This window comes from Nanorana parkeri, unplaced genomic scaffold, assembly GCF_000935625.1.
Source record: "Nanorana parkeri isolate BGI_ZX_2015 unplaced genomic scaffold, ASM93562v1 scaffold1290, whole genome shotgun sequence".
NCBI classification, from domain to species: domain Eukaryota; kingdom Metazoa; phylum Chordata; class Amphibia; order Anura; family Dicroglossidae; genus Nanorana; species Nanorana parkeri.
In genome coordinates this window covers 350871-377481 of record NW_017307558.1, presented here as the reverse complement: position 1 = coordinate 377481, position 26611 = coordinate 350871, and the positions used below count along the sequence as shown (strand labels likewise).

Below are 26611 nucleotides of genomic sequence, written 5' to 3'. Positions count from 1 at the left end.
TTCTCCAGCAGAAGAAGCCTAAGGAGCAGATTGCGGAGTCATCTCCCTCTCTGATTGTCCAGAAATATCCCTTTTGTTTGTCAACATCACCATCAAGACCCCCCATGCTTGGTCCACCATCCACCTGTAATGCTTGTCATTCCAAGTACACCAAATTCTCAGACAAGCCTTCCTCTATATTAAAATGCACCGCCCCCTTTTTTTCCAGAGTGTGGGGGGGGTGGGGTGTCTTTTGCCCTTTGTGGGCACTTAAACAGCTTGCATTCCAGATGCTTGGATGTAAGAGGTGGTGTCTCTGAGCTACAAACTCAAGTTTCACTCCTTGCCCCCAACTTGTTTCCTCAATTCCAATCATCCTCTATCTCTGCACAGACTAGCAACACTTCATAGAGCCCTCTTTTTTCATTTTGGTTAAAAGGAAGTAAGGGAGGCTATTATAGGGATATTGGATGACCCTATTAACTCCCTGTTTCTTGCCCTCTTTTAGTTCGTATAATTTCCTATTTTTTATAGATCTCTGACCTGCCTTAAAAGTTGATAGTTTCACAATACTTGAGAATTACACAAGGGGACATGTCACTCATGTGATTCAGCCAAATAGTCATTAACAGAGGGCATATATTTAATCCCACTTTTTTTAGACAGGGATGTTGCAAACACACTGCAATTAGTCATGCACGAAGGGCCTTGCAGGTCACATTTTTTTTCTGGCCTTCCTGCTTCCCTTTCTCTCGTTCACAGACCAGGATAGTGAAACAAAACTCCTATCTTGGATGTCGAATGCATTTTTTTTTGCCTTCATAGTAGACAGGCTTCCACTTTTCTGTCTGAAAGCAGAAGACCGCTTTAGCTTTGACACTTTACATCTAAGTCAGGGGGTAGGCAAACTCCAGCCCAACACCTGTTGGGCAGTTACAAATCCCCTGAGGCATTGCAAGACTCTGACATTCCATCATGCATCTGCCTCTGGAAGTCATGTCTATACATGACTTCCAGAGGCAAATGCATGATGGAATTTGTAGTTTCTCAGCTGGAGGGCAGACGTTTGCCTACCCCTGATCTAAGTAAAGGGCTCACATTGCCATTTTATGTACTCAAGATAAAACAGAACAATTGCACTTGCTAACATTAGAGAAAGTAAAACATGGTTCTTTACGTTCTATGATAAATAAAAGTTCTCTTGTTTCTCCAGAGCGTGCTCCTGTAGGCCGGGTGCTGAATACAAGAGCAATGAAGGAGATGTACCGCAGTTACATAGAAATGCTGGTCAGCACTGCATTAGACCCCGATATGATTCAGGCATTGGAAGATACTAGTGGTGAGTAATGAGCTTTCCTAATATGTATTCTTGATTTTATTTCCAGCAGATATTTAGGGACAGGCAGCATAACTGCAAGTGGAAATGGCCGTCATTTTTGTGCATAAAGGGTATATCCATTTTGAAGGGGTTTTCCACTTTATCAATAGATATATCTAATTCCTCCTTAAGCTTATTTAATATGATCAAAATGTGAAGTAAAAGCAAATACTGTCATAACACCAACCCCATTCTGATCTTCCTACCCAAGTACATGATAAAAGATAAAATCCTGGTACTTAATGAGAGAGCAGATTAAATTCTTGGCAACTGTGGGATTCCTTCATCACATTGGTCATGTAATCTCAGTTGAAAGATAGGATCAGTGTTCAGGCTAAACCACTGCCTGGTTGGCTCTTCTGAACATCAAACCCCTAAGCCCCTTTAGTTGAGGCCATGTGACCAAACTCAGCATTTAGTCCCATGGCATCGGGTGACTACCAAAATTGGGGTTTGCTCAGGATAGGAAGTTATTGCATATAAATATTAAGTAGCTTTGTATACAGCCGGCTTTAGGCACCTTATCTTACATTTCCCCTTTTTCCCTTCAGAAAATGACTGTTATATACGGGGTTCAGTAGCTGCAGCTGAAAAGTGTATACAAGAGAATATGTTAATCTTAAATAGAATACTAGGACACAGGACTGTGTCAATAGCTCATTGTATCAAATAGGGATGCACCGATACCAAGTATTTGGGCGAGTACACATACTCTCCCAAATGCTCCGATACCTAACGCCAATACCGGAACTTCCGGTCAGAGGGAGATTTCCTCTGACCTGCAGTGCCACGAGGGAAATGGAGGTGGCTTCCCAAAAATCGGCATGGAGCCAGCTTGATCATGTAATCTCAGTTGAAAGATAGGATCAGTGTTCAGGCTGAACCACTGTCTGGTTGACTCGTACTCGATACCCCAAAGCAGGGCAGTAGCTACCATGGGGCGAGTGAGGCACAGCTGAGAGGGGGCGTAGCCAGGGCTAACCTGGCTGCGCACCCTCGCCCATGTTGCCAGGGTGAGCACAGGGCGCCATGGCCAACTGGGGCGCCAGGCGGCCAACATAGCCGTGGCTCAGCATGGAGAAGAGGAGCGGCACAGGCTCCAGCTTCTCCTCGGATCCCTGCTGCTCTCCCCCGCCTGTATGGACAGAGGACTCTGTGTCCTCAATCTCTTTTTCTATTTCAAAAGGGCTGTTTAGACCCCTAAAATTTCTCGATGCCCCCCCACCAGTAAAAAAACAAAAACATCCACATAAACACGCACTCATGCTCACATATTACTAGACATGTGCAAATACTAAAAATGTATTTTGGACGAAATGAATGGAAACTAAAAATCTTTTCATCAGTTTCGTCAAACGAAACACATTTTTATGATATTTTGGATTTGGCCACCTGCGCATGCGCACCGCCATCCCGGAGGCGGGCACATTACATCACATGACGCCTTGCGTGCGCAGCGATGGGTGACATAACACGTCTGTTGGGGGGCACAATTTTCTGTTCTTGCCTCGGGCGCAAAAGGAGCTAGCTACGGCTCTGCCCCAAAGAATGGTATCGGTGCATCCCTAGTATCAAACTTTTATATTTTTTTTTTATTAAAACTCCACTTAATTCAAAAAATTATGTAACATAAAAAAATGCTGAAATAGCCTCTGGCACTAGCCCCACTACACAGATCAGGGCATAGGCTCTCAAAGTGAAAAAAGGTCCCAACAGATACATTTGTGGGCGTGTGAGCACCCAAGGCTATTGACCTTTTTTTTAAAGTTGTCCATACACCAGTAGAATTGCATTAGAAAATGTTTGTTTTCATAAAGTCCATTTCATCTTAAAATGGCTAGTCGGGTCTGTCAATGTGATTTTTGCTCAGGAAAAATTGTACATATTGTAATGTGCATGTTATAGGTCAGCTATCTGTTAGTGTTCCTTTTGATATCACCTTAGAGAGACTATATAGAGATTTGTTTACAGGTTCTATATTTAATTTTATACATTCATTATGGTAAGGACCAAAAAACACATTTTAAAAAAATATACATTTTTAAGGAAACCACTTCTGATGGGGTCTGTTTAGAAATCTAAGAGTTCAATGAGAATCTTGTGTCATGGGTGCATCCTGTAAGAATTGTTTGTAAATTCAATATTTTATACATTTAATTTTCTTACATAGATTCTTTGTAAAGATCAATGGAGAAATATGAATCTATGTAAGAAAATGAAATGTATAAAATATTGAATTTACAAATAAACAATTCTTACAGGATGCACCCATGACACAAGATTGAAATAAGGTCACAACCTTTTTGCTTTCCATCAAGCAACTGATTCGTAGTTACTGTCCTCATAAAGAACAACTCAAGGAAACAAAATTTGTTTTTGAATTTCTAATGGAATCTTTGCAACTCTAATAATGCCAAAACATTGAATTGGTTACCTTAGTTTAGTCTGAGTTTTATGCAATTCATTTCTGCTAGATTTATCAGATTTTACAGTGCTTCTGGACAGCACTCCTATCTGTGTGGTGCAACCCCTCTCCGATTCTCCAGTGTATGTCTGTAAAGGGCCAGGAGATGGAACTGTGCTGGTACCAATGGACACAGCATTTGTTTAGTTTAGATTCAGGGGCCATTCAGATGAATACAGCAACTGAAGATTTTCATGGCAGTACGCTACACAGAACATAGATTGTATCCTTTAAAAGCCAGCTCCGGACACAATAACCTTACCAGGGTTAAAGCCATAAAGCATTACTTTTCCTCAAAAGCAAACCCCTCGTCATGCAGGTTTTCAAATGTGTCCTGCAAATCTGCTCATTTACATGCCAGGATTAGAACAGCTCCACTTACTTCCAGGTCACTCGCATGTAAGTGCTGCGGGACTCATAGACCTCAGTGCTGAGGTTGTGTGTTTTTGAATGGATTGGAGGAGAAGGGACGGAGACATGACCACAGTGCTGAGGCCTATGAGACCTGAAGCACTTACATCCTAGCGGCCCAGAAGAACAATGGGAGCTGTACTAATCCTTGCATGTAAACAAGCAGAAGAAAGCCTGCATGATGAGGTTTGCTTATAGGGCAAAGGAATGTTTTATTGCCTTAACCATCATAAGGTTATTGTGCTCAGAGCTGGATTTTAAGTCAGTTCAAGTGAAAAAAATGTCATGCCTGACTGAATTGCACCTTTAAGATCAGTTCGTATTTGCTCAAACATTGTTAGTGAATTAATGAAAATGGGCTTCATTTGAAATCAGTCACACTTTATTCTGGTAGTGTCAGTAGCAGGTATTGAGTTCATGTGAGCAATTAAATCAATATTGCTTTACCTGCTGTGACTGAGTTTACCGTGTGTTGCTACACCATCTCAAGGTCACTGGTTGACTGGCGGCGCCATTTTTTTTTTCTGCCTCCTCTTCAGATGAACTTTACCTCCCACCAATGAGGAAAATTGACGGCATTGTAAATGAACACAAGAAGAAAGTCTTGAAGAAGTTTTCACTGAGTTCATCTGTTCAGGTATGACCTCAAGCAGCGTCTGCTTGCTGAAACATATCTTCCAAGAATGTCACTTGGTGTAACCCGTTGATGTATAAAATGCATTATTCAACAATTAAAGAACTCTTGTAAGAACCAATGGTATCTAGAAATACTTTTTTTTTTTGAGGGAGTACTCACTCTTAAAGAAAAAAAGTAAGCAAAGGAATAGTCAACAGTTTTGCCTGTGGTCTCCCTGCAGCTGATCATGTCTTTATTATGGACCTTACCATACCTTGTTCTGCACGGTGTCTCTGTGTGGAAGCGGTCATCTTGGTAGAGACAGGGCTCTGCTTCCTCATTATAGAGCCTCCAGGATCACCAAGACTAGCATTGTCAGCAGTGGCTTGGATCTCATACTGCAGATATACAACTATGAGGCTTTTGGCTCAGGTGTGCTTGGCACCCTCACATACCAGGTTTACTGCTATTTTTCAGGAGGTATTAAGAGGTATTTTTCAGGAGGTATTAGGACCATCAGGTGCATTTTCATGGTGCTGTTTAAGCACAATATAATTTTTAGATGTCCCCTATAATGTAGTAAAGCTTCTTGTTTTAAGTTCATGTACACTTTAGATCCCCCCCTTGCACTGTTGGTAAAAGCCTTGGCCCTAAACCAAGTCTCATTTTGATGGACAAGATACAGTTGGCAAACCTTGGCCAAAATTCAAACAGTGTATGGCCAGCTTATCACTGTTGTCTTGGAATATCAGTACTGTTTGTGTTAGTCAATTGTAAATCACAGTCTTGAACCGAGTGTGGTTATACAAGGATACTTGGTATGGCTGTCATGCCTCCCTTAGCATAGTGGAAGCTAATTTATCTGTTGACTTCATATGTGTGTGGTTGTTCTGTTTTGTCTTTTGTTTATAGCTTAACTCCTGGCAAGCACCTACATACATGGTTAACATACATATATGGGACTGGTTTTACCTACCATAGTGTTTGTAATTCTGTGCAGCCAGTTGTGTGATCCAGACTTCCCTGGCCAGATCCTCTGCTGCCATTGCTGCATTATTATGGCTTGGTGAAAAAACTCTAGATCAGAACACCCCACACCTCAGCTTGCTGATGGGGCAAGGAAGCAGCAGAAGACTGATGAGATCATCCCTTTGTTCTCATCTCTTGTCAGCATGTTCACGATCAGCACTTGTGCACTGTGCAGGGGATTACAAGAGGTCTTATATCAAGACATATTCTGTAACTAGTTGTGAAGAGTAAATCAGTGTTTTGTTTTTTTTAATGAATACATAACTGCACCTAATGTCTTCATGTTTGGAAATATATATTCATTCTTGCTCTCTCATTACCTATAGGAGGCGCTTCACACATTTCCACAGCTAGTTACTGATTCAGGGGAGTCTACTGTGAGGATGAAACCTGGCGGAGAGCCTTACAACCGAAAAACACTCAACAAGCTAAAAAAGAATGTAGCCAAACCACAGGTAGGGCGCATATGGACAGCTCTGGTGATTGTGAAAAGTAATCATATTTCCACCCATGTATCCATCCATTTCTGGTCCACTTATGCCAATAGAAGCCATTGGGATGGCAGGTTTATTAGGTCAGTCCAACCTTTCATTTAACAAACCAAAGACACTAGCTCAGAGGGGGATCCATGGTTCCCCCAGGCCAGCATGTCAAGGTTTGTCCCAGGGTTTCCTCCTAGTTGGACATACCTGGTGTAGGTATCGGAGTGGTCTCCTGAACTCTCTCACTTGCACATATTGATTTGAAACGATCTGTGACTAATCTCAGCATGGAAACTGTTGTCAATAGATGGATTGCACATTTTTCTAGATAACATCTAGGCTGTAGGAAACAGAAGTTTTCTGCCTATTGGAGACCTCATTGACAACCAAAAATTAATTAACAAAGAGGAAGTTCAGTTTCATCTTTACTTAAATTCCCCTCCACAATTGTTATGGGTGTGTTTTTTTCTTCTAGGAATTCAAGGTGGATGCTGAGAAGTCACTTTATTACTCCTTGTACCATTCCTTGCATCACTACAAGTATCACACCTTCCTACGTTGCAAGCAAGAGGTACGTTTTGATTGCTGTATGGCAAAGAATTAACAGAAAATTATTTTTGGGGTCTGTATTTTTTTTTCTTTATTTGCCAAAAGTCACTAATATTTGCAGTTTGATATTTTTGTTAAAATGGTATTGCATAAAAAGACCAACAGGGTTATTCACAAAAGGGTGAAGAGTTTGGAGAAGTGAACAATCTAGGACAACATAGTTGTGAGCTGAAGTGGAGAATGTTTCCAAATCAGCTATTTTGGCCTAGATTGTTCACTTCTCCGGCCTTCTCCAAACTCTTCACCCTTTAGTAAATAACCCTGCAAGTGTAATTGTTATACATTACCTATTAAAGTAAATGTAAACCCTGATTGAGTGACATTTAGTTAAAGAATTGTTTATGGAATTGTACCATAAACAATTCCCATGTTTTCTGTTAATTTTTCTATAAAATGCTGTTTTCACCTATTTTTCATTTTTTGCATCTGAGGGCTGTTGATACCCTGCGTCCTCTTTGCAGCCACTACCTGTCTACATACATGTGGTACAAATAGTTCTGCATGGCATTTGTTGGTTTCCTGATGGTGACAACAGTGGAACATGCCTGTGTGTTAACAAAGCCAATTGTAGACTCCACTGGGAGAGTGTGTGACATTTGTCATGCATTATTCCTCTACAATATGCTTACCTAGAAGATTATTCAGTCGGTAAAAATAAAAAGTATAATAGATAAAATATTGATTATTTACGAAACAACACTTGAAAGTATGTAATAAAAATGTTAATGTTGAACAATTAAAATCAGAAAAAACAATATGAATTACTGAGGAATACTGACAAAGACCGTATCTGCTATGCTAATAAAAATGCTAATATATATTTTTCATGTTCCTTTAGACCAGCTGTCTGTTACAAAATAGCTAAAATGCTATTGCTATCAGAGTATCCTGTTTGGTGTAATTTCTTTAGAAAATGTTATATTTCATAATAATTATTATTGATTGAAATAGTTTATCATTATTTTGAAAATCATTTTATAAAATGTATTGCATGCGATAGCAACATCAGCTGTGAAAAAATTAAATAATTTAATTAAAATTTTCCATTTCAGGTTAGTAATTAAACCGTTTTGGAGATATTTGTTTCAGCTGGGTTCTAGTTAATGTGTTCTTATTATCTGTGAAGAATCTCTTATTATTTAGTTATTTTCAGGTAGTAAAATAATGTATTTTTTTAATAATATATAAGACTTAAACATATGTAAATATTTCCCTCTCTTTTATTGTTATAACTTCATATTTATTTTAACTGTAGGCCAGTTATGTTTATTTTATTACTTTTTTTTTTACACAAAGTGTATCTGAATAACTTTATAGGTCTTATTGGGATGATTTTGAATATATGTTGCACATATACACTGCCTGTCTAAAATAAAAGGTCACCACCTGAATTTAGCTAAGCAAATAGGTAAGAGCCTTCAATTAGATAAAAGGTCTAGGTTCAGCAATGTCATGTGCCCAAAAAATGAGGTCAGCTGCCTACCAGAATATACTTAATGACCAGGTTTTTCCATCAATTAATTTTTTTTATCCCCTGATGGCACGGGCATATTCCAAGGTGACAATGCCAAGATTCTTCGGGCTCAAATTGTGAAAGAGAGCATGAGACATAATTTTCACACATAGATTGGCCACCATAGAGTCCAGACCTTGACCCCATTGAGAATCTTTGGGATGTGCTGGAGAAGACTTTACACAGTGGTGCGACTCTCCCATCATCACTACAAGATCTTGGTGAAAAATGAATGCATCTCTGGATGGAAATAAATACTGTGACATTGTATAAGCTTATGGAAACGATGCCACAGCGAATGCGTGCCGTAATCAAAGCTAAAGGCAGCCCAATAAAATTAGTGTGACCTTTTTTTTTTTTGAACAGGCAGTGTATTTTGATGTATCTCGTTTGGGAATGTTGATTGTTGAGAATAAATATTTTTACGAATAGCAGGCATCAGTGAGTGAGAGTCCATCTGATGCTAACAGTTGTCTTCCCCTTATACAGACCAATGCAATAGAAGAGCAGAATGATGATTTGGGGCAAGAAGAGGTTGTTCAGCAGTGCATGAGGAACCAGCCTTGGCTCGAAAAACTCTTCAACACCTTCATTGACCTACTCACGCAAGCACAGAGCAAGTGCGCGTGACTGAACACATGACTGCTATAAAAGTCGACAACCTGTTAAGGGGGAATCAAATCACAAAATAAAAACAAGTGACTCAAGTAACGAGAGAGAGACATGCCATGCGGAAGAGGCAATGTGTTCTGTCCTGGACTTAACTTTTGTTGTCAAGGCAACGAGCTATAAGGAGGAATGGATGACGTAAGTTCTGCAGGCCTTAACGTGACTTTAGGCCTCAGGCTTCTGAACAGTGACACCTATTTGAATCAAGGTGGTTCTCTCTTTCTCTTGACTTCTGTCTTCTTCCTTTTGTTCTTTGTCCTTCTTTAGCTGGAGGAGGAATTGCTAACTGTGCATCGTTTCATTTTTTCATTTTTTTTTTTTCATTTGCTCCTTGTGCCGTCCCCGTCATACTGTGCAGAGGATTTCTGGCTCTGTCTTCTGTTCAGATCTGCTTCCAGTGACTGACATATTCTGACAGGAGCAAGCAGCCCCAACATTCTGTCCCTTGTTATTTATTGGGAAGCATGCGTGTATGTGTTGTGCGTGTGAAAGAGCCAGATTCCCTGTTGTCCGGGGTGGCGGGCATTTCGATTTTGGATTAACAAATCTATCCAGTTGTAAGGGTAACTCGCCACAAAGAATTACTTGCCACAAAATTATGCTCACTGTTCACTGCCAATTTCAGTTTGGTCATGCACCCAAAAATAGTTAACCAGCCTTTTTATTTTTTTTTATATCCACACATTTAAATATTTTAACCTGGCTGCTAGCATCATTTCATTTTATTATAACATTTTTATCACCCCACAAAAAGTTTGTTTTTGACAGAAAATTTGTAGTAAGTACGGATGCCTGTGAGAAAAACATGTTTAGTTTGACCTAAATAATGTCATGAGTTGACCACAGCCATTGGCAGTGCATTCAGCAAAACTAGAATTGGTGCAGTTCTACTTTTCAGGAATAATGAACAGGGTAGTAAAAAAAAATATCTTCTACAGCTATTCTCTCCAAAGATGTTCATTAAATTGGAAAATCTCATAATAACAATATGGTACCATATCTGTGTTCTGTTGTATTAGACATCCGGGTTTTCATTTAATCTAGGTTGAAGAACAAAAGCTTCATAGCCTCTTACCAACAGAGTAATAAAGCTTTGTTAATCCAATATCAAAGAGACATCCTTATTTTATTCCCTATTTTGAGTAATCTAATTGTACTTACATTCAGTATTTTTAATGTTGTGGGGTTAATTCGATATATATATTCTGTTGCATCCCTTAACATAAAAATGGTGTTATCAACTTTTTATCATTTTTTTTTTGTTTTGTTTCTTTTAATCTGGGAAGAAGCTTTCTTTTGTGGCTTAATTCACCCTCCGTGCTACTGGAAGTCTGTAAAAAGTGTATTGTTCGAAACTTTAAACCACGTTTTGCTGTTGTGATGCACTGCAAAACATTTGCTAACAATTCCATTAGCATTGAGCTGAATAAGTAATTTTACCTCCTCTGTCACTTTGTAAAATCCTCTCCAGTCATTTCAGCACTATGACATATATAGCTATTGGTCAAAAAAAAACTCAGATATTTTTCTTTAACATTGTAGAATTTTTAAAGTGTGTGCATTTTATTTTCAAGGTAGTCGCTGATGGCGTGGAGATATACTGCTACTTAAATTTAGAGGAGTGGAAAAAGTTTTTTTGGTTTTTTTTTAGTCATGGTTCTAACATTTATTTAATCATTACTACATGGCAGTTGTGCCCCTTTTTGTTCTTGTTCTTAGATGACAATTTAAAATCATATTTTCCCAGTATGTTTGAGGGATGACATTATCGGGGAGATAAACAGTTTGCGTGTGTGGTATTTTTTTCTACATTTTTTGGGGGTTTTTTGTTTTCTAAATTTGCTGTAAATATTGTATAGGAGAAAAATCTATGTACAATATTGTATTTGACTATATCTAATTGATAATGATGATGTTGCCTAGATGTGAAGTGTTCAGTTTAACTGAACTCGGATTAGTATTTTGCTCAGAAAAAAATAAACTTAGGACAGAGAGAAAAAAAAGAAAAAAAATATGGGGTATTCTTCAGCAACCTCTTTTATCCTTTTCACATTCACATTTTTTCACCATTATTTTATTTTAAATTATATCATTTGGAGACGTCTTTGGAAAAAAAAGTTAAAAAACGCACAGACTTTCAGCATAAACCCAGCTATGTCTTTTTCAACTGTTGTCACCAAGGTAGTTTGTTTATAAAACCTAATGTTGCCAGCATCCGAGCGGTGCAAAATCACTTTTGTGAAAACTGGCTCTGTAAATGGTTCTTGAATTGTTGGGGGGTTTTTTTTACCATACCTGATGCAACATTAATGATCATTTTTAATGATTTTAGATACCAATGGTACCTTGCATTCATTGAGGGACCCATTTTTTTTTTGTGAACAAGGATTTTGGTGCTACTTAACCATGTCAAACTGCCTTGACGAGGATCTAGGTGTGCAAAACAAAAAAGTTTAAATCTGTACTGACTGCAAACAAAATGTTTGATTTGTGTTTCTTCACCTAGAATATGACATGATTTGATCAATCTTTGTTCTTGCCTATGGTATATTTGTTTGCATAACGGGTGTATAAGCAGGATTCAGAGCTGCTAATGTTCAGTATTCAGTTTTGCATATATATATACACTGAATGGCCAGTTTATTATGACCACCTGACGTTTGTAGGCAAATTAGCTATAATTTTGCGCTGAAGTTGCTAGAGGGCCAGACCATTATAAATAGGGAAGCAGGTTGTTTACCACGACAGTAGAAGTGATTTTTTTATCTGAAGATGCGGGTAAACAACGCGATTTAACAGCCTTTGAACGTGGGATAATTGTTGGCGCTCTGAGCCATGGAGCGAGTATCGTCAAAACAGCAGAATTTGTTAAAGGTTCAAGAGCAGCTGTTGTTAAAGTGTTTAAAGACTGGACTGTCAGCCGAAAATCTGGGTCTGGACATGCGAATTGTTGCCGTCAGCTACTAGTCAATGTTAGGGCAGAACGGAGAGTTGCAAGACTGGTACAAGGTAACAGTGCAGTGTCAGATTCCTCGCATCACGTGGAGTCACGAGGCGGCCCAATGGTGGTCTTGGAAGCTACTTCATTTTAGGTTTCAGTTCAGGGGGTAGAAATGTGAGCTGCTGGAGCTATTTCAGTCCTTGATTCCTGGATTGTGATGGCTTTGGCTAGGCATCTCTCATACACCAGGGGACCTCAAAGCACACTCTAGGAAAAGTCCAGAAGTTTAGAACAGCAAAGGGAGAGCCACACCATTAATAGTAGAAACCAAAACAGCTCATAATTAGGACAACACACAATATCACATTCAACATTTTTCATGGATTGAAATAGTCCACCTTCATAAGGGCTTAGAATGCCGTGTGCAAATAAATTGCAGGACTCAAGGAACTTTGAAAGTTATGGTGATAAGTTCTCTGTGTTCTTACTGTGTTTTAGTAGTCAATAATATAAAAGCCACTTTGCTGAAGCACAGTTGGAAAACAGAATCCCTTGGAATCTTGAGGTACTTGAGGAATCTTGCATCATACTAATTATGAACTGGAAAACTATTTAGAACTCCCATTGCTCCAAACTCGTGCTCTCATTGCTCTTTTTACATTTCAGTGACCATGGTAAACTGACATTTGAGATTCCAGGAAATGGCGTGCTGACAATGATGTTTCCAGCATGAAGCAGTTCCTGGCCTCTCTACTTTACTTAAAGCTAAACTCCAGCCAGGTTACTTTTATTACTATTATCAAAGAAACATCAAAGTTTCTTCTCAGAGTATGTTTTTCATATATAATGTATCCCCCAAACGGATCCCTCAATGCTCCTCTTTCAGATACCCTTTGTGCGACTGTTTTCTCCGTATGGTGAAATGGCTTCTGGCTGCACTACCTGTTGCTGCTACTCATAGTTTAGAGCTGTTACGTGTTCCTTCTGTGGGCTGAAGTTATTTCCACACAGCACCCAGTTGCAGCCAGCCTGCCCACAGTCCTCAAGCATTAGCCCTGATTAATGCCCGCATGCCCCAATGTCACTATTTTTGTATGACATAATGGGAAATGTAGTTCTTATTCACCAATAGCGGCACACATTGGACATGATGTGCACCACCTGCTTTGACCCTCCTACTGGTATTTGAGCACTGCAAGCGAGGAAGAAGGCAGTGATAACATCTCATGAAAGAAAAACTTTAACTTCAAATGAAAGACATTATTGTTCACAACACATAAGCGCTTTTATTGTCCTAGGGCAGAGGCAGCTATGGTTAAAACCTGATCCTGGAGTTCAGCTTTAATCAAAAACAATTTCACAACTAATTGTCTTCCAAGTCTTTAGTAATTCCATTTAAAAACATTGAAATACTAAATTGTTAAAGAATCCATTCAAGGGTTTCCTTGCTATATTTAGCTAACTAAACGGTTTTCATTGGAGTATAAGTAATAGCCGAAGTTTTTAGACAGCCCATGGCTTTAAAACAGTTGCCATTTTGCTTTTGATTTATCGTGCCGTTATTAAAAAGTTAGAAAAGTGGAGTCCACATTATGATTTTATTTTTTGATAGAATGTTTAAAGCTTATCTAGAACCAAAACTTTAATATACGGCAGCATACCAGTTCTTACATGTGGGGGGCTCCATTTTTTTTTTTAGGCATTCCTTTATTCACCTAGTAACCCTGCCAATAACACAGTTCCATCAACTCGTAAGAAAAATGTATGTTATTTGTCCATCATTCAGCTGTAGATCCTTAAATCATCTCTGAATTGGTGCAGACACCGTTCTTCCTTCTAGAGGGTGGATACTTTTGTTCCCCATGGTCCCTGTGTGTGTTGTAAAGTACCAAGCTCGCTCCCGTGATGGACTACAATCTTAATACAAATGAGTAAACTAAACATGAGATTGTAGTCCATCATGGGAGCGAGCTTAGAGCGGTTACTACTTTACAACACACACAGGGACCATGGGGAACAAAAGTAGCCACCCTCCAGAAGGAAGGACAGTGTCAGAGATGATTTGAGGATCTACAGCCAAGTGATACAAACAATAAGAGACATTTTTGTTAATAGTTAGGGTGCTTGAAAGTATTTTTAAGATTTTACTTTTGAGTTTAATGTCACTTTAAAACAATAACATATTTAAGGTGTTTAAAAGATTCTGAATGTCACATGTCCACTAGGGGGCTTTTGAAACCAGTATGTCACTGGCCTTTTATTGGATTTGATTTACGAATATAAAAATATTAAAAAATATTAAAAATATGCTGCTGAGAGACAAACTGAGGAACTACATCTCACAGCAGAGTCCTGGCTGCTACAGTAGTGGTCACAGGCAACAGCAAAGAACCAGCGAAGGATCAAACTGCTTCACATACCCACCACCAAAAGAAAAAATAGGGTGTTCTGCTTTAAGTCTTTCCTTAATCTGGCCAAAAATGGCACAACCACATTCATATTTTAGCCAAAAGTCCAACAATTGGTAACAAATTCTCATGGCCTGCCCACTTTTGTTTGAGTACAGAGTTGGTATGACATGCCAAGTTTTATTTTTTTTAATTTTTTATGCAGTTCGTATAATAACTATAACTTGGGATTGAAGTAAAAGCCTTTCTACTGTATGTACAAAAGTGTTTGTTTTTTGTTTTTTCATTTACATATGTGCAGTTTATTTTATCATTATTATAAATATACTTTTGTTTAGCTTGTAGAATAATGTTTAAGTTTGATTTCCCCTAGGTTTTGTCATTTAAATAAAGTGACAATCTACTGCAGTATATAATTTAGTAGCACTTTAGAGCATGATTGGGCAACCCAAGGCCACAGAGGAAAGAACCTGGTCATGCCCTGCAAATTGCTGGATACATTGCATGCTGGGGTGCTTTTGTTTCTGTGCAGTTAAACAGGTCATTGGGTTGGTCATAGCTACATTAGAGTTAAGGTTTCCAGGGTTTTTCTTAATACGTTTATACATAGCTACCTTTGAATGTAAATATATTTTAGCAAAGTATTGATTTGACTACCCCTTTCTCTCTTTAATAATTGCTTGGTTTTTGTTGTATATAATAATTATGAGCTTATTAAATATTCTGGTGAATTGAGCAGTTATTCAGAGCTCTCTGGACTTTTTTACTCAATGAGGGGGTGGCTTTACCTAGTGCTATTCGGACAGTGTACACACTGCTTCTGGGGTACATTTACCCTGTGAGCAAAACCACTGTAGTGTATGTGGATACTTGACAGTGAAACATATTGCAATACAAAAGGATAGGATACCTTGGGTCTACTAAAAGAAAAGTTGCATTTTTTTTTTAGATATATAAGGTATATATAAATCCACATTGGGTTTTTATTGCGATCAATGTTCCTGCTGGGTAGATTCCCCTCACTTCCTAATCTGGTGACTACCTGCTCTGAAAAAGCAAGTAAAGGTATATTTTTCACAATAGGGGCACAGCATCAAAAACGTAAACAATTCCATTCCTGTGAGTCTCTGCTAATATTAACAGGGTTATTCACAAAAGGATGAGGAGTTTGGAGAAGGCAGCCGAAGTGAACAATCTAGGACAAAATAGCTGATTTGTAAAAATTCTCCACTTCAGCTCACTTTCCAGTTCAACTCTGTTGGCCTAGATTGTTCACTTCTCCTGCGTTCTCCAAACTCTTCACCCTTTTTGTGAATAACCCTGAAAGTGTTTTAGGGCCCGTTAACACTTGTGCGTTGGGGCAATGAACATTCCCACAATGCACCTGTTTTGTGTGTGTTATTGTGGCACCCTAACCCCACTGTACAGTAGAGTGCAATGCACCGCAGTTCACAGGTCGGCTAGAACTATGAGGTGAGTGAAAAGCACTCACCTCATAGTTCTCCTTTAATGCACATACAGTGTTGTGGTGTACTGCACTGCTAAAAAGGGCATGGACATTTTTTGTTCCATTGTGGTGCCTTGGCAGTCCATTCATAATCAGAGGGCTGCCTTAATGCAACACACAAAGCAAGTTTTTTTTCTACACTTCCTCTCTATTTAAGAAAAAAAATGTCTGCAACTTTGCTTTAGACAGGATATCCAGCTAAAACTTTGTAATTATGTTGTTAAGCAAATACAAATTTTGAAAGGTAAATTACACTGTAGATACCACTCTGTTGTAACGGCAGTCCGGAACTCCTGTGTCTAGTTTGAGCTTTTCTTTAACCAGAATTTAAAAAAACTTTAAGACACTTACAGGGTTTCTTGGTAAAGTGATATCATAAAAACCCCAAACAAGCAGTGCAGTTTGATGCATCTATTTTTTAATTATCAAAAAGCTCAAGGGAAAATCGGTTACCTCTACATGAAAGCAGAATATTGCTTTAAGTTGTGTATTTATTAGGCAATATAGAGACTATGAATACCATTGCTTACCTCCCTTTTATAAATGCTACTTGAAAGAAATCTAGAGACTACCATTGCTGACCTCCCTCTGGAAATGCTAATTATCTCGCTATTTGGATTCACTGGCTTCAGTACTTTCTGAGTTAATGGCCTGGAACAATTATGTGGATCAGAAAAGCCTTAGCACAGCTTTTCTGAGGTCACCGGGGACTTCCTACACATTGCCTCCTAACAGGTTTCCTTTAGAACATGTTGCCTTGGACTGTAAACTAGTCTCCTATATATACTGCAGGTGTATTATGTATAGGTCCAATGTACCATATACGCAGCTTGTGATGCCTTCCTAATGCCTCTCACGATGATGGAATGTTGTCTATTGTCCACGTCATAATGGATTGCTCTTTTGGTCACAGCACAAACATTTTTTTTTTTTTTTGGTTTCATTATGGAAACTGTTGGATAGCTTTAAAAGTTGCCCATAATGTGTACAAGGTGCCATTTTGTGGCCCTGTCAGGAAATCTTTATTAGTCAGCACTTCAAATACAGAGTAGTTTACCATTTGTAATATCCTAGAGCAGGATGCCCACCACCTCTTCATATCTGTTGCTGGTTTCTGCTCGCAATATAGACACTCAGGAAGCAACGTAAGTCCTTTTTCCCTCAGTGTCTGAACTTGCTGGGGGAGTGATGCAATTTGACAACTTGGTCTCATTCTTACCATAGAGAGTACAGTTGAGAATTCATGCTCACCTTAGCTAATGGTAATCTCAGCGCTGGGTCCTGTCATGAGAATACCTGTTAGTTCACCCATTGGTTCTCCTGACTGCTCTGTGCCCATGGGGACCTAGGCTATGAGTTGACCTCAGGCCCCAGATAGGAAGCTTTCAGTTGTCCAACAATTAGACCAGCTGTCCTGATTTTGTACTATTGGAGAGATTTGGGGGGGAAAAAAGATAGGCTTTTAAAAATCCTAGGAGTGTTGGGCAGAGCTTAAAGCTAAGGCAAGCCCTGGGGAAAAATGAGCACAAGTGTATGGAACTTTGGCCAGAGCATACATTTTTCTGCTTTGATTTTAAAATGTTGAGTGGTATGCTGCTGAATTAATGCCTTGTATTTTCAAAATGGCTGCTATGTATGACATGGGCACACTTGTACTTTACCCCATCTTCAATGTCTTTCACTTCCTTCTACAACTACCGTGACAGCAGTTTCCCTTTAGGAATGTTGTTAAGAGTGATAATCCACAGCAGCCAATCAGATTTAACTGTATGGTTAGTAAAATATAGATGTTGGTTGGTTGCTATGGTACGGTTACTGCTCTTAGCCTTGCTCTGCACATAAATTATCATCATTTGGAGAGAATACTGTATGTATGATGTGAATTGGGCTGATAAAAATGAGTCTAAAAATTGACTGTTGGTGTTTGAAATTCCAAACCGGTAAGCAAATGATAATTTCACAACTGACAATTCAACTGGTTTTCTGTCAATTCCATCTGCGTAATTTGCCTCCCTTTGCATTCAAATCATTTTCTCAGTGTTACATTTCATAGAAACTTGTATTTTAAACTTGTATTTTCATTTACAGAAAAAATAGCATTGGATAAACCTTTGCTTAGGTTTTTTTACTTGATAATTGAAAGACTGTCGTCATGCAGCACAGAGCATGGAGGATATGTAGCAAATACATTTGGTAAAGGATAAGGGTAGGGAGGTGGTCTTCATCTGGCCATACAATGATAGATTTTTTTCTTTCGGCCTGCAGGCTGCATGAAAAAAAAATTGAACAGAATTCTCCATCCACGCTAAACAGTTTGGATGGACGAATCGCCTGCTGTTGTTATGGTATTCTGACAACTCGGCTACTTTGACAAAAGTCGAGCGAGTAATTGACTTTCGTCGAGTCGGCAGGGCCACCTACTTTAGGAAGTTCGTCCAGTTTCTGTGAACAGTGTATGGCCAACCTTAGAGTATTTTGTATAAAGTTTAGGGCCTTGTCAAGTTATGTGTTCCCCTCCGGTTTGCCTTTTACTGCTCAAAGCAACAACAATAGGCAATGAAAATGTTTCCTAAAAAGGTTTAACTGCCAGTCAGCAACTCAGGACCTCAATTTTAGTCACATTAACGTTTACACAACCTAACCCTTCATAGTAACCATATATAGAAGGTTATCAATAAAGCTATGTAAGGTTTAGAGCTCATTCACACCAGCCCTGTTGGCCAGCATTGCCCAACGCAATGACAAGGCAAAAATCCTTGCTGTGTAACATGCTGCGTTGGTGTGCGTTGCAATAAAATAATTGCAGCATATATTGAGCTCCCAGGCATAGAGTAGTATTAATGCAATTGAATTCCTTTATTCCGCAATGGAACTTTTTAGGCCCGACTGTGAGAATGTTAACCTTGCAGTAGACACCTTGGAATGCACAACTGTGTGTACGTTCCTCATTTTCAGACCCACTGTCAAATGAGAGAATTATAGTCAAGATCACTGACACCTACTGATGTTGCTAAACTTGGTCTGGGTATTCAAGCTGAAAGAGGGAGGTAATCAAAGGGGTAAATACACTTAAAAAAACATCAATCGCTGCGATGGGTTGTAGCAACCTTTAGCAACGAGCACCAGCTAGTGTGCAATGGGCTCTTAATGTAATGGTTTAACATTACCTTCCTAAAATACCTTACGGTGACCATATAATTCAGTGACAATGCTTCACATCCCTAGTCACTCCTCCTTTGCAACATATTGTTTTCTTTCTTTCTCACTTATAGCCAATCCTATAGCTCTGCATACTGGTGCATACTGGTGGATTGCAACACAACACAGCAAGTCATAGTGCGTGGGTAACATTTGAAAAGGAATTCAGGAGTTGCTTATAAAAACCTGAGCTCAGATGTCATTAATCCTTTCCACAGTAGAAGAAAAAAGATATGACGGATTGCTAGGGGCAAAATGACTGTTTAGCTATGAACAGGAAGCCTTTCCTGAAAGGGACAAGGAAGGAGGTTACCAAATCCTGACTGTCATATTTGCTTCCTTGCTTAAATACTTTATGTCTCTTACCTGGTTCAAGCATGCAAGTAAAGGTGTCTGACATCGCTCTGATTTTACAAATATGCATACTTGTTCCTGGTCAGTGCCTCAGACCTCACTAACCCCATCTGTTCAGTGTACTAGCCAGACAACTACTATGTTCAGAAGAGTTTTGTCTTTGGTAACCCTGTGTTTCTCAGTTAAGGTTTGCTTAAAATGAGCCTGTTGTTGCTAAACTGACTCAATGATAATTGTAACAGTTGCCTTTTGTAGGGTTTAAGGAGATCCTTGTCTGTAGCATTGTAGACCTTGTTTGGGCCATGTACCAAAAAGCCTGAAAGAAAGACCTCTGATAGGGCTGTTCGTGTTGCCCATAGCTATCTGTTACAGCAGTGAACAGTTGCAATCTAAAAGTCAGATATTTATTTACTGGCAGCAGTGAAGGAGGATTTCTGATTGGTGGTTCTGGGTTTCTACACTTTACACATTGCTCTTTGCATTTCAATAGAGTTTTTATCTTGTCCCGACTAGAGCAATGAAGGCTGGAATGCAGTCCCTATGGGCAACATTCTTCTTTCTTTAGGTCACACCATAATTTCCTCTTGTTGCTGTGCCAGTCCCTTAATGACCTCGTGTTCTTCCTCCACAAAGGTAATTTCAGTACCCTCGGGCAGATTTGTGACAACTTGGGCAAAAGTGGAGCTATTTATAGCAGATTAATTCTCTAGGAAACAAAATATAAAATCTGATGTGTTGCTATGAGTAAGAGTGCTACTTTTGCTCCAGTTTTGATGAGCTTTTGGATTTTTTTTATTAGTCCTTATTTATGAGTGCAGAAAATTAAAGGGCCACCAAGTCCAAATGACACAATCTACAGAAATCTGGCTCATGTAAGATGTCTTTCAGCCTTCAGGGATTTATCTAAAAAAAAAAAGGTGGCACAGGAGAAGGGGGTGATATTTTCCAACACACTGCCAATGTCATTGGCAACTTGCATAGAGCAATGTCCCTGCACAGATATCATTTCCCTGCTTCATCTTGAACGTCTGATAAATTCCTGAAATCTCTACATATTCATCCATGTGTGTTATCATGTAGACCAGTTTGCATGAATTATATTATTTTTAAAAAGTGTTCCTTTAGATCCACCAACTTTCTCAGTTGGCTTCAACTTGGCAAAGGTTTTGTGTGCCTTTGTTTTTGGGCTTTGATTGTAATTGTGAAGCACCGAGTGAGATCAAGATAAGCCAAAATATGGAACCCTGGTGGTTGTGGGGGAGGGGGACTACATACCCCGCTTAAAGCCAGTTCTGGGACTAAGTTTTCATAACTCTTTTAGGCTCTAATCTATTATTTGCAATAATCATATGAATGACATTTGTATCATAGTGTAAAGTAAAAGCCACCACTTCAAGACCGTGCTGGGAGATTCTGACCAAACGGTGACAACATTGTACCTGAAACATTTTGGTTTTAATAAGCAAACTGACTTTGTAAGTAGAAAATATGGGTGTATAAAGTATTTAAATAAGTAAAATAAAAACATTTAAAAAAAAGACTGGCCAAATTTCCGTGGAATAATTATTACCCCTCCTGTTGTTCCGTAGGGGTGTGTTTTATTTTTAATTCATTAGATTGGTTGAGAGAAGAAAAAAAAACTGTAGAGGAAATAATGTAAATTCTATTTCTCTGTCCATGTTACCAAATGTATTTCTGAACTAAAACCCATAACCGCTCTCTGGCGCCCCTTATCACTTGCTCCTTTTTATGTGTCCTAATCTAGAACTTTTTTACACTGTGTACTGCGTGTAACTTGTTCTTGCCTCAAAGGTATTGTTACAATATTTGAATTTGTGTTCCTGTATGGATGTTATTATATATTTTTATCGTTAATTAGTGTCTGTTTTTCCCTCAATATGTACAACTCACATTGTATAATGTGTACACAAAAGAAAAAAAAACACTTTTTCTTTGCATACTGTTTGTTCTCGTTTTCTTTCTTTGTGTTTTTTCTCTGTGACATCTCAGTGGACTTTCCAATTACTGACTATCAGATTTTTGTTGTTTGCTGTCGATTTCAAGAGGTGCACAAAAGTTCTGTCAAAAAGTGAAATTCCAGCCCGAGCTTCTTTGGTGTTACGTCTAGTAAAATGGAGTTAAACCATAGCCATTGGTATAGTAAAACCATAGCCATTGTTAGAATTTGGTTCGATCGAGAACATTTTCCAACAGGCTACTTGGAATTTTTCTGTCACTGCGGTCGAAAAATCGATCATTTTTTTTCAACGATTAGAAAGTCGAACACTTGCTCTGAAATCGATTTTGTTCATTCAAAATTCTAATCTTGTATACCCTACTTTAGGCCTGGTTCACACCTAGGCGTTTTTGAACAGTAGGAAAAGCGCTTTTAGACACCCAACACAAGAAATCTCATTAACTTCAATGGCCCCTGTTCACACCTGAGCAGCAAAAAGTACATGAGCATCTTTTGTCAACTTCAAGCTCGTTTTTTCCCTATAGACTTCAATGGAAATGTCATGAAACGCGCATCCATCCATTGACAGCTGCCAGTCAAAGTACGCATCTTAATGTGCAAGCAAAATATCTGTTATCTGTGCCTCTGTTTGATTTATTTATTTTTTTGTCCTGGGGACCCCCTGTAAGGAACTGTTGAGGTAAGGTATCAGATATTGTTTTCAATGAGTTGACCAACTTGTAGACAGATAAGCAAGAATACGCAGTAAATAAAAACAGTTGTATAACACTGCAAAGCGTAACACATCATGAGTTTATACTAAAGTAAATATAACTGCTCTGATGTACATAGAAAAACAAGTTGTTGTTTTTTTAAAACCTCTACGCATATCTAGAGAACATTTACATCAAGCAGATCTCTTTAACGTAGGCCTGACATAGCTCAAATTTTGGCAGAAATCTGACAAAATTCAAGCCTTGGGTGCCCTGCAAGCACCACCACTGGCTCAACAAACATTGATTGAGAAATCAAAGGAACGGGGTGGAAAATGTTTGGCTGAACCATGACTGCATCTGCATCCGGGGGGTTCCAGCTGCCTGAATACAATAGTCAGCAGGGGAGATTACTCCATCCATACTGTTTAGCAAGGATGGAGCAAACTAATAGATCTTTCTCCTTCTGCCCGTGGGCTGAACAAGAAAAATGTATGCATGTATGGCTAGCCTTAGGCTATGTTTACTCTGGCCTGCATCAACAACACTCTCCTTGCAGGGTGCTATACCAGGGTGAAGCCAATGAAAATGTTAGCACCCCAGAATTGTGGCATGCAATGATTAGAGTAGCCTTTCTGCATCTACATCGTAATGAGACTCTGTTGCCAGACCTCTATACAAATTTTCCCACTTAAGTGCATTTAATGTTTTTTAGGCATGTAATTTACCTGTTAAACTCTACCTTGTATTGACATCAAAATCTCTGAGGTTGCTGTTGGGTGCCACCTTCTTGCACATAATGGCTGCAGACTCAGAGATGTCAGTTGAGTTCTCCTTTGCTTGGGATCTACAAAAAGGTTACACAGGGAGGGGATGAGGTGGAGAAACTGGACTAGCACAGACTGTAATTAGACCCAACTAGGAGAGAACTACCATGTGCGAGGAGAAAGGGGGCTGTGTTAGGAAATGGACTCTTCCTGGAGTAGTCATATTTTTTAGCAAGTTCAAAGGAACATTGCAAGTGAATTACAAATAATGTATGGGAATAAAACCCTTCAAGTGAGTATTTAAAAGTTCTTGATTTTTCAGTGCTGTTATCTGAAACATTTTAAAGGAGAACTATGGGGTTAAGTCTTTTCCCCATAGTTCTCCTTAGGGTAACGGAAGAACACAAACTAGCGTCCTCCCGTCACCCTAGGCTCAGTATACCGCGAGCTGTAGCTTGCGGTATACTGAGACGCCGCAGCTGAAGCTGATCCCGACAATTGTGCCGGGATCCGCCCAGCTGCGTGACTGACAGCTGGCTCTGCCTATCTAGAGGCAGAGCCAGTTGTACCCGCCCCCTCCCCCATCTGATCCACCAGTAAGCGCTGGCGGAGGGGGGAATCCAGCCCCTTCCCTGTCACGGCAGAGAGCCGTGACATGATTGAGAGGTGAGCGAACGCCGGTATGTGTTCGCTCACCTCCCGATTTACTGAGCCGACCTGTGACAGTCTCATTGTCACAGGTCGGCTAGAACTATGAGGTGAGTGAAAAGCACTCACCTCATAGTTCTTCTTTAAGTAATATCCTACTGACGCAGGGGAACCTGCAGAGCCACACTAGTTGTACATCCCAGGCACTGTAGACAGCATTATGGAGTCAGTCACAATACATGGGAGTGGACCTGGACATGTCCTATCGCTAACTGGCAGTGATGAAGAGGGTTATCAATAGTAACGACTTGGCCACTTATCCAACTTCAACCCAAAAGAAGATATTGCCCTACCTAAGCACAGAATTGGAGGCAAGGTGAGCTCTTTGCAGTGAAGGATCTAGTCATGAACGTAGAGAACACAAATAGCTTCATAATGTAACTGGAGAGGTGGATGTATATGACAGAAGAATCACAAACAGATCCTGTAATGCGACTAGGATGAAGTGATTTTTTTTTTCTTGAGATAAGAATACCGTCTTTGTTTTGATATGCATTTAGGCTATCATCTCACTGCTTTGCACTCATACCCAAGTGTGAGGATGCTCTTTAAATTGACATTTGGCTGGAGGACAGCATTACCAACTGACTTCATGTATCTGTCAGTGGCTCCAGGAGTGAGATCCGGCAGCCCTTCTGCATCTTGCTTTGTATTATAAATGTAATAACATGACAAATCCACCAGCAAGAGTGAGACCCTGAGTCCAGGCCTTGGTAAGTAGGCTGGATTGTGAACTCTGAGATCTGGCCACCAAGGTTGCTTAAAGAAACCTCATAACTGATTCAAATAATCATTTATCTACCAAAACCTGAAGTCGGTTATGTGTGGCTTAACCTTTTATTGTACCTAGACAGCACACTTATAGAAGTACACATCCTGCAATGAGGATACCCCAAGCACCTTGCTCATTTTTTTTAACAATTAAATTACCTTACAGGTCCATTCTGGAAATGTTGACTATAGAACTTTAAATGAAAATCTGTCATGGGGGGAACAAAACTGTTGTAGATGTAGCATGTAGGCACCTAGAGATGCCTTCAACAGCCTCCCAAACTGTCATGTCAAGGCCAGGTCTTTCTGACATGCTGAGCTTGGTACTTCCTGTTTGTGACAAAGCTTGCCTCTCCCCTCCTTTATAATCTTATTTGCCAGTGGGCCAGTAGGGATGTGCGAGAGATTGGAGCTTAGTGCCAAGCCTAACCACTGATCAAATTGTCAGAGCCTTGCCTGCTAGAACAGCCTGGGATTCAGGTTGCTGCAAGAATGTGTAGATATCTTTAGGTACCTGAACTTTATACCTACAGTAGTTCACAATCCCCCCCCCTTAATGTTTTTAAGTGTATGTAAACACCAAATTAACTGTTTGTTTGCTACGTTTATCATTAATAGCGTTTTGCTGTATCTGTTCCATAAGTGCAAATTAAAATCCCTGCTGATTTTGCCAGCAATCTTTTGAGCTTACAATGTCCTGTGCACAAGGAAGGATTATGAAGATGCAGAGAGGGCTGTGTGCTTTGTAGTCCATAAGAAGAAGAAAAAGTAGGCAGAGCTGACACCATGTGCTTAGAAATTCAGAGTGGTGTTTTTTCATGTCAAAAAGGAAGAAAGTAGCATACTATTTCTGCCATATCAACAGTTATTTTTCTGCATTTATACCCTTTTGCCTTGACATATGTTTGAAGGAAACTCATCCCTAAGAGAATATGTATGCTACTTTTGCTGACCACTCCACCCGCACTCAATAGTTGGCTGCAATGTGAATCCAATACCCAGGGAGTGTTGGAAGGATAGTCACAACGGCAGTCCACATTTCGCCATCCAAGTTTATTTTACTATGAATAAACACGTATGCTAACTTGTAGTTGCTATAACTTTCTAATAAGCTTATTGAATGCTACACCCAGCACTCTCATTATCATCTGTATACAACATTTAGAGTGAAGTTGAATAGTGCTCCATGAAATCTAAAAGCTTATTAAATGCTTGTGGAAGCCGTTTAGTGTTAATACAGGAATGCTGAGGTCTTAAGGGCATTAGAGGTGTGTTAACGGAACTCCCTTTCCTCTGCACTGCAGATGTGAAGTTCTTATGGAGTTACACACAGGCATTGGAGGGCTGCCAAATGACATGCACATTTGTAAGGAAACACACCTAAAAGTTAGATGTTTTGGGGAATATTCCATCTGATTCACGGCTTCGGGTTTGTGTGATGTTCCCTTCAAGTAATTGTGTCACAAACCTAACATAAAACAAGGACCTCTAACCAGGCCTTAACGTCACAGTAAACAACATGTCAACATTAGCAGTAGAAAGTAGATATAACCAGCTAAAGTCATTTACAAATGTCAACTTTTAATAGAAGGGTGGAGCTTACCTCTTTTTACTTGCCAAGGCTCCATCCTCAACCTTTAATATGATATGCCGACTTAATGACCAATTGGAAGCCTTAAACGGTGTGTGGGATGAAGGTCATAGTCAACATTTAGGGCAAAAAGTCAACTTTTCATATAATTTCAGTTTCTATACCTCTGGATCTACTGACAGTTTCACTGTTGATGACCTCTCCTTATGCTAAATGTGAATGAGTTTTGTTGAAGCTCACTAGTACTGCACAACCTTCTGCTTCACACAACATATACATTTATCCACTTGTGTCAGTCCAGCATGTTTTTTTTTTGTAGCAAAGAAAAAACGTAATTGTCCAAGAATATTCAACTTAAAGGAGAACTATGGGGTCAGTGTTTTTCCCCATAGTTCTCCTTGGGGTAACGGGAGGACACAAACTAGCGTCCTCCCGTCACCCTAAGCTCAGTATACCGCGAGCTAGAGCTCGCGGTATACTGAGCTTAGGGTGACGGGAGGACGCTAGTTTGTGTCCTCCCGTTACCCCAAGGAGAACTATGGGGAA

The 26611-nt window shown here is 39.5% G+C and overlaps 1 protein-coding gene across 1 annotated transcript in view; it reads left to right on the top strand.

Annotated features, from left to right (window-relative positions):
• Positions 1-9726, top strand: part of PRR12 (proline rich 12) — a 112472-nt gene extending 102746 nt beyond the window's left edge. Inside the window, exons 10-14 of the mRNA XM_018569123.1 lie at positions 1193-1318; positions 4772-4869; positions 6204-6332; positions 6835-6930; positions 8971-9726. Coding sequence (XP_018424625.1) covers positions 1193-1318; positions 4772-4869; positions 6204-6332; positions 6835-6930; positions 8971-9111 — 590 coding nt within the window. The 3' untranslated portion in view covers positions 9112-9726. The remainder of the gene's footprint in view (positions 1-1192; positions 1319-4771; positions 4870-6203; positions 6333-6834; positions 6931-8970) is intronic.
• Positions 9727-26611: the final 16885 nt, after the last annotated feature.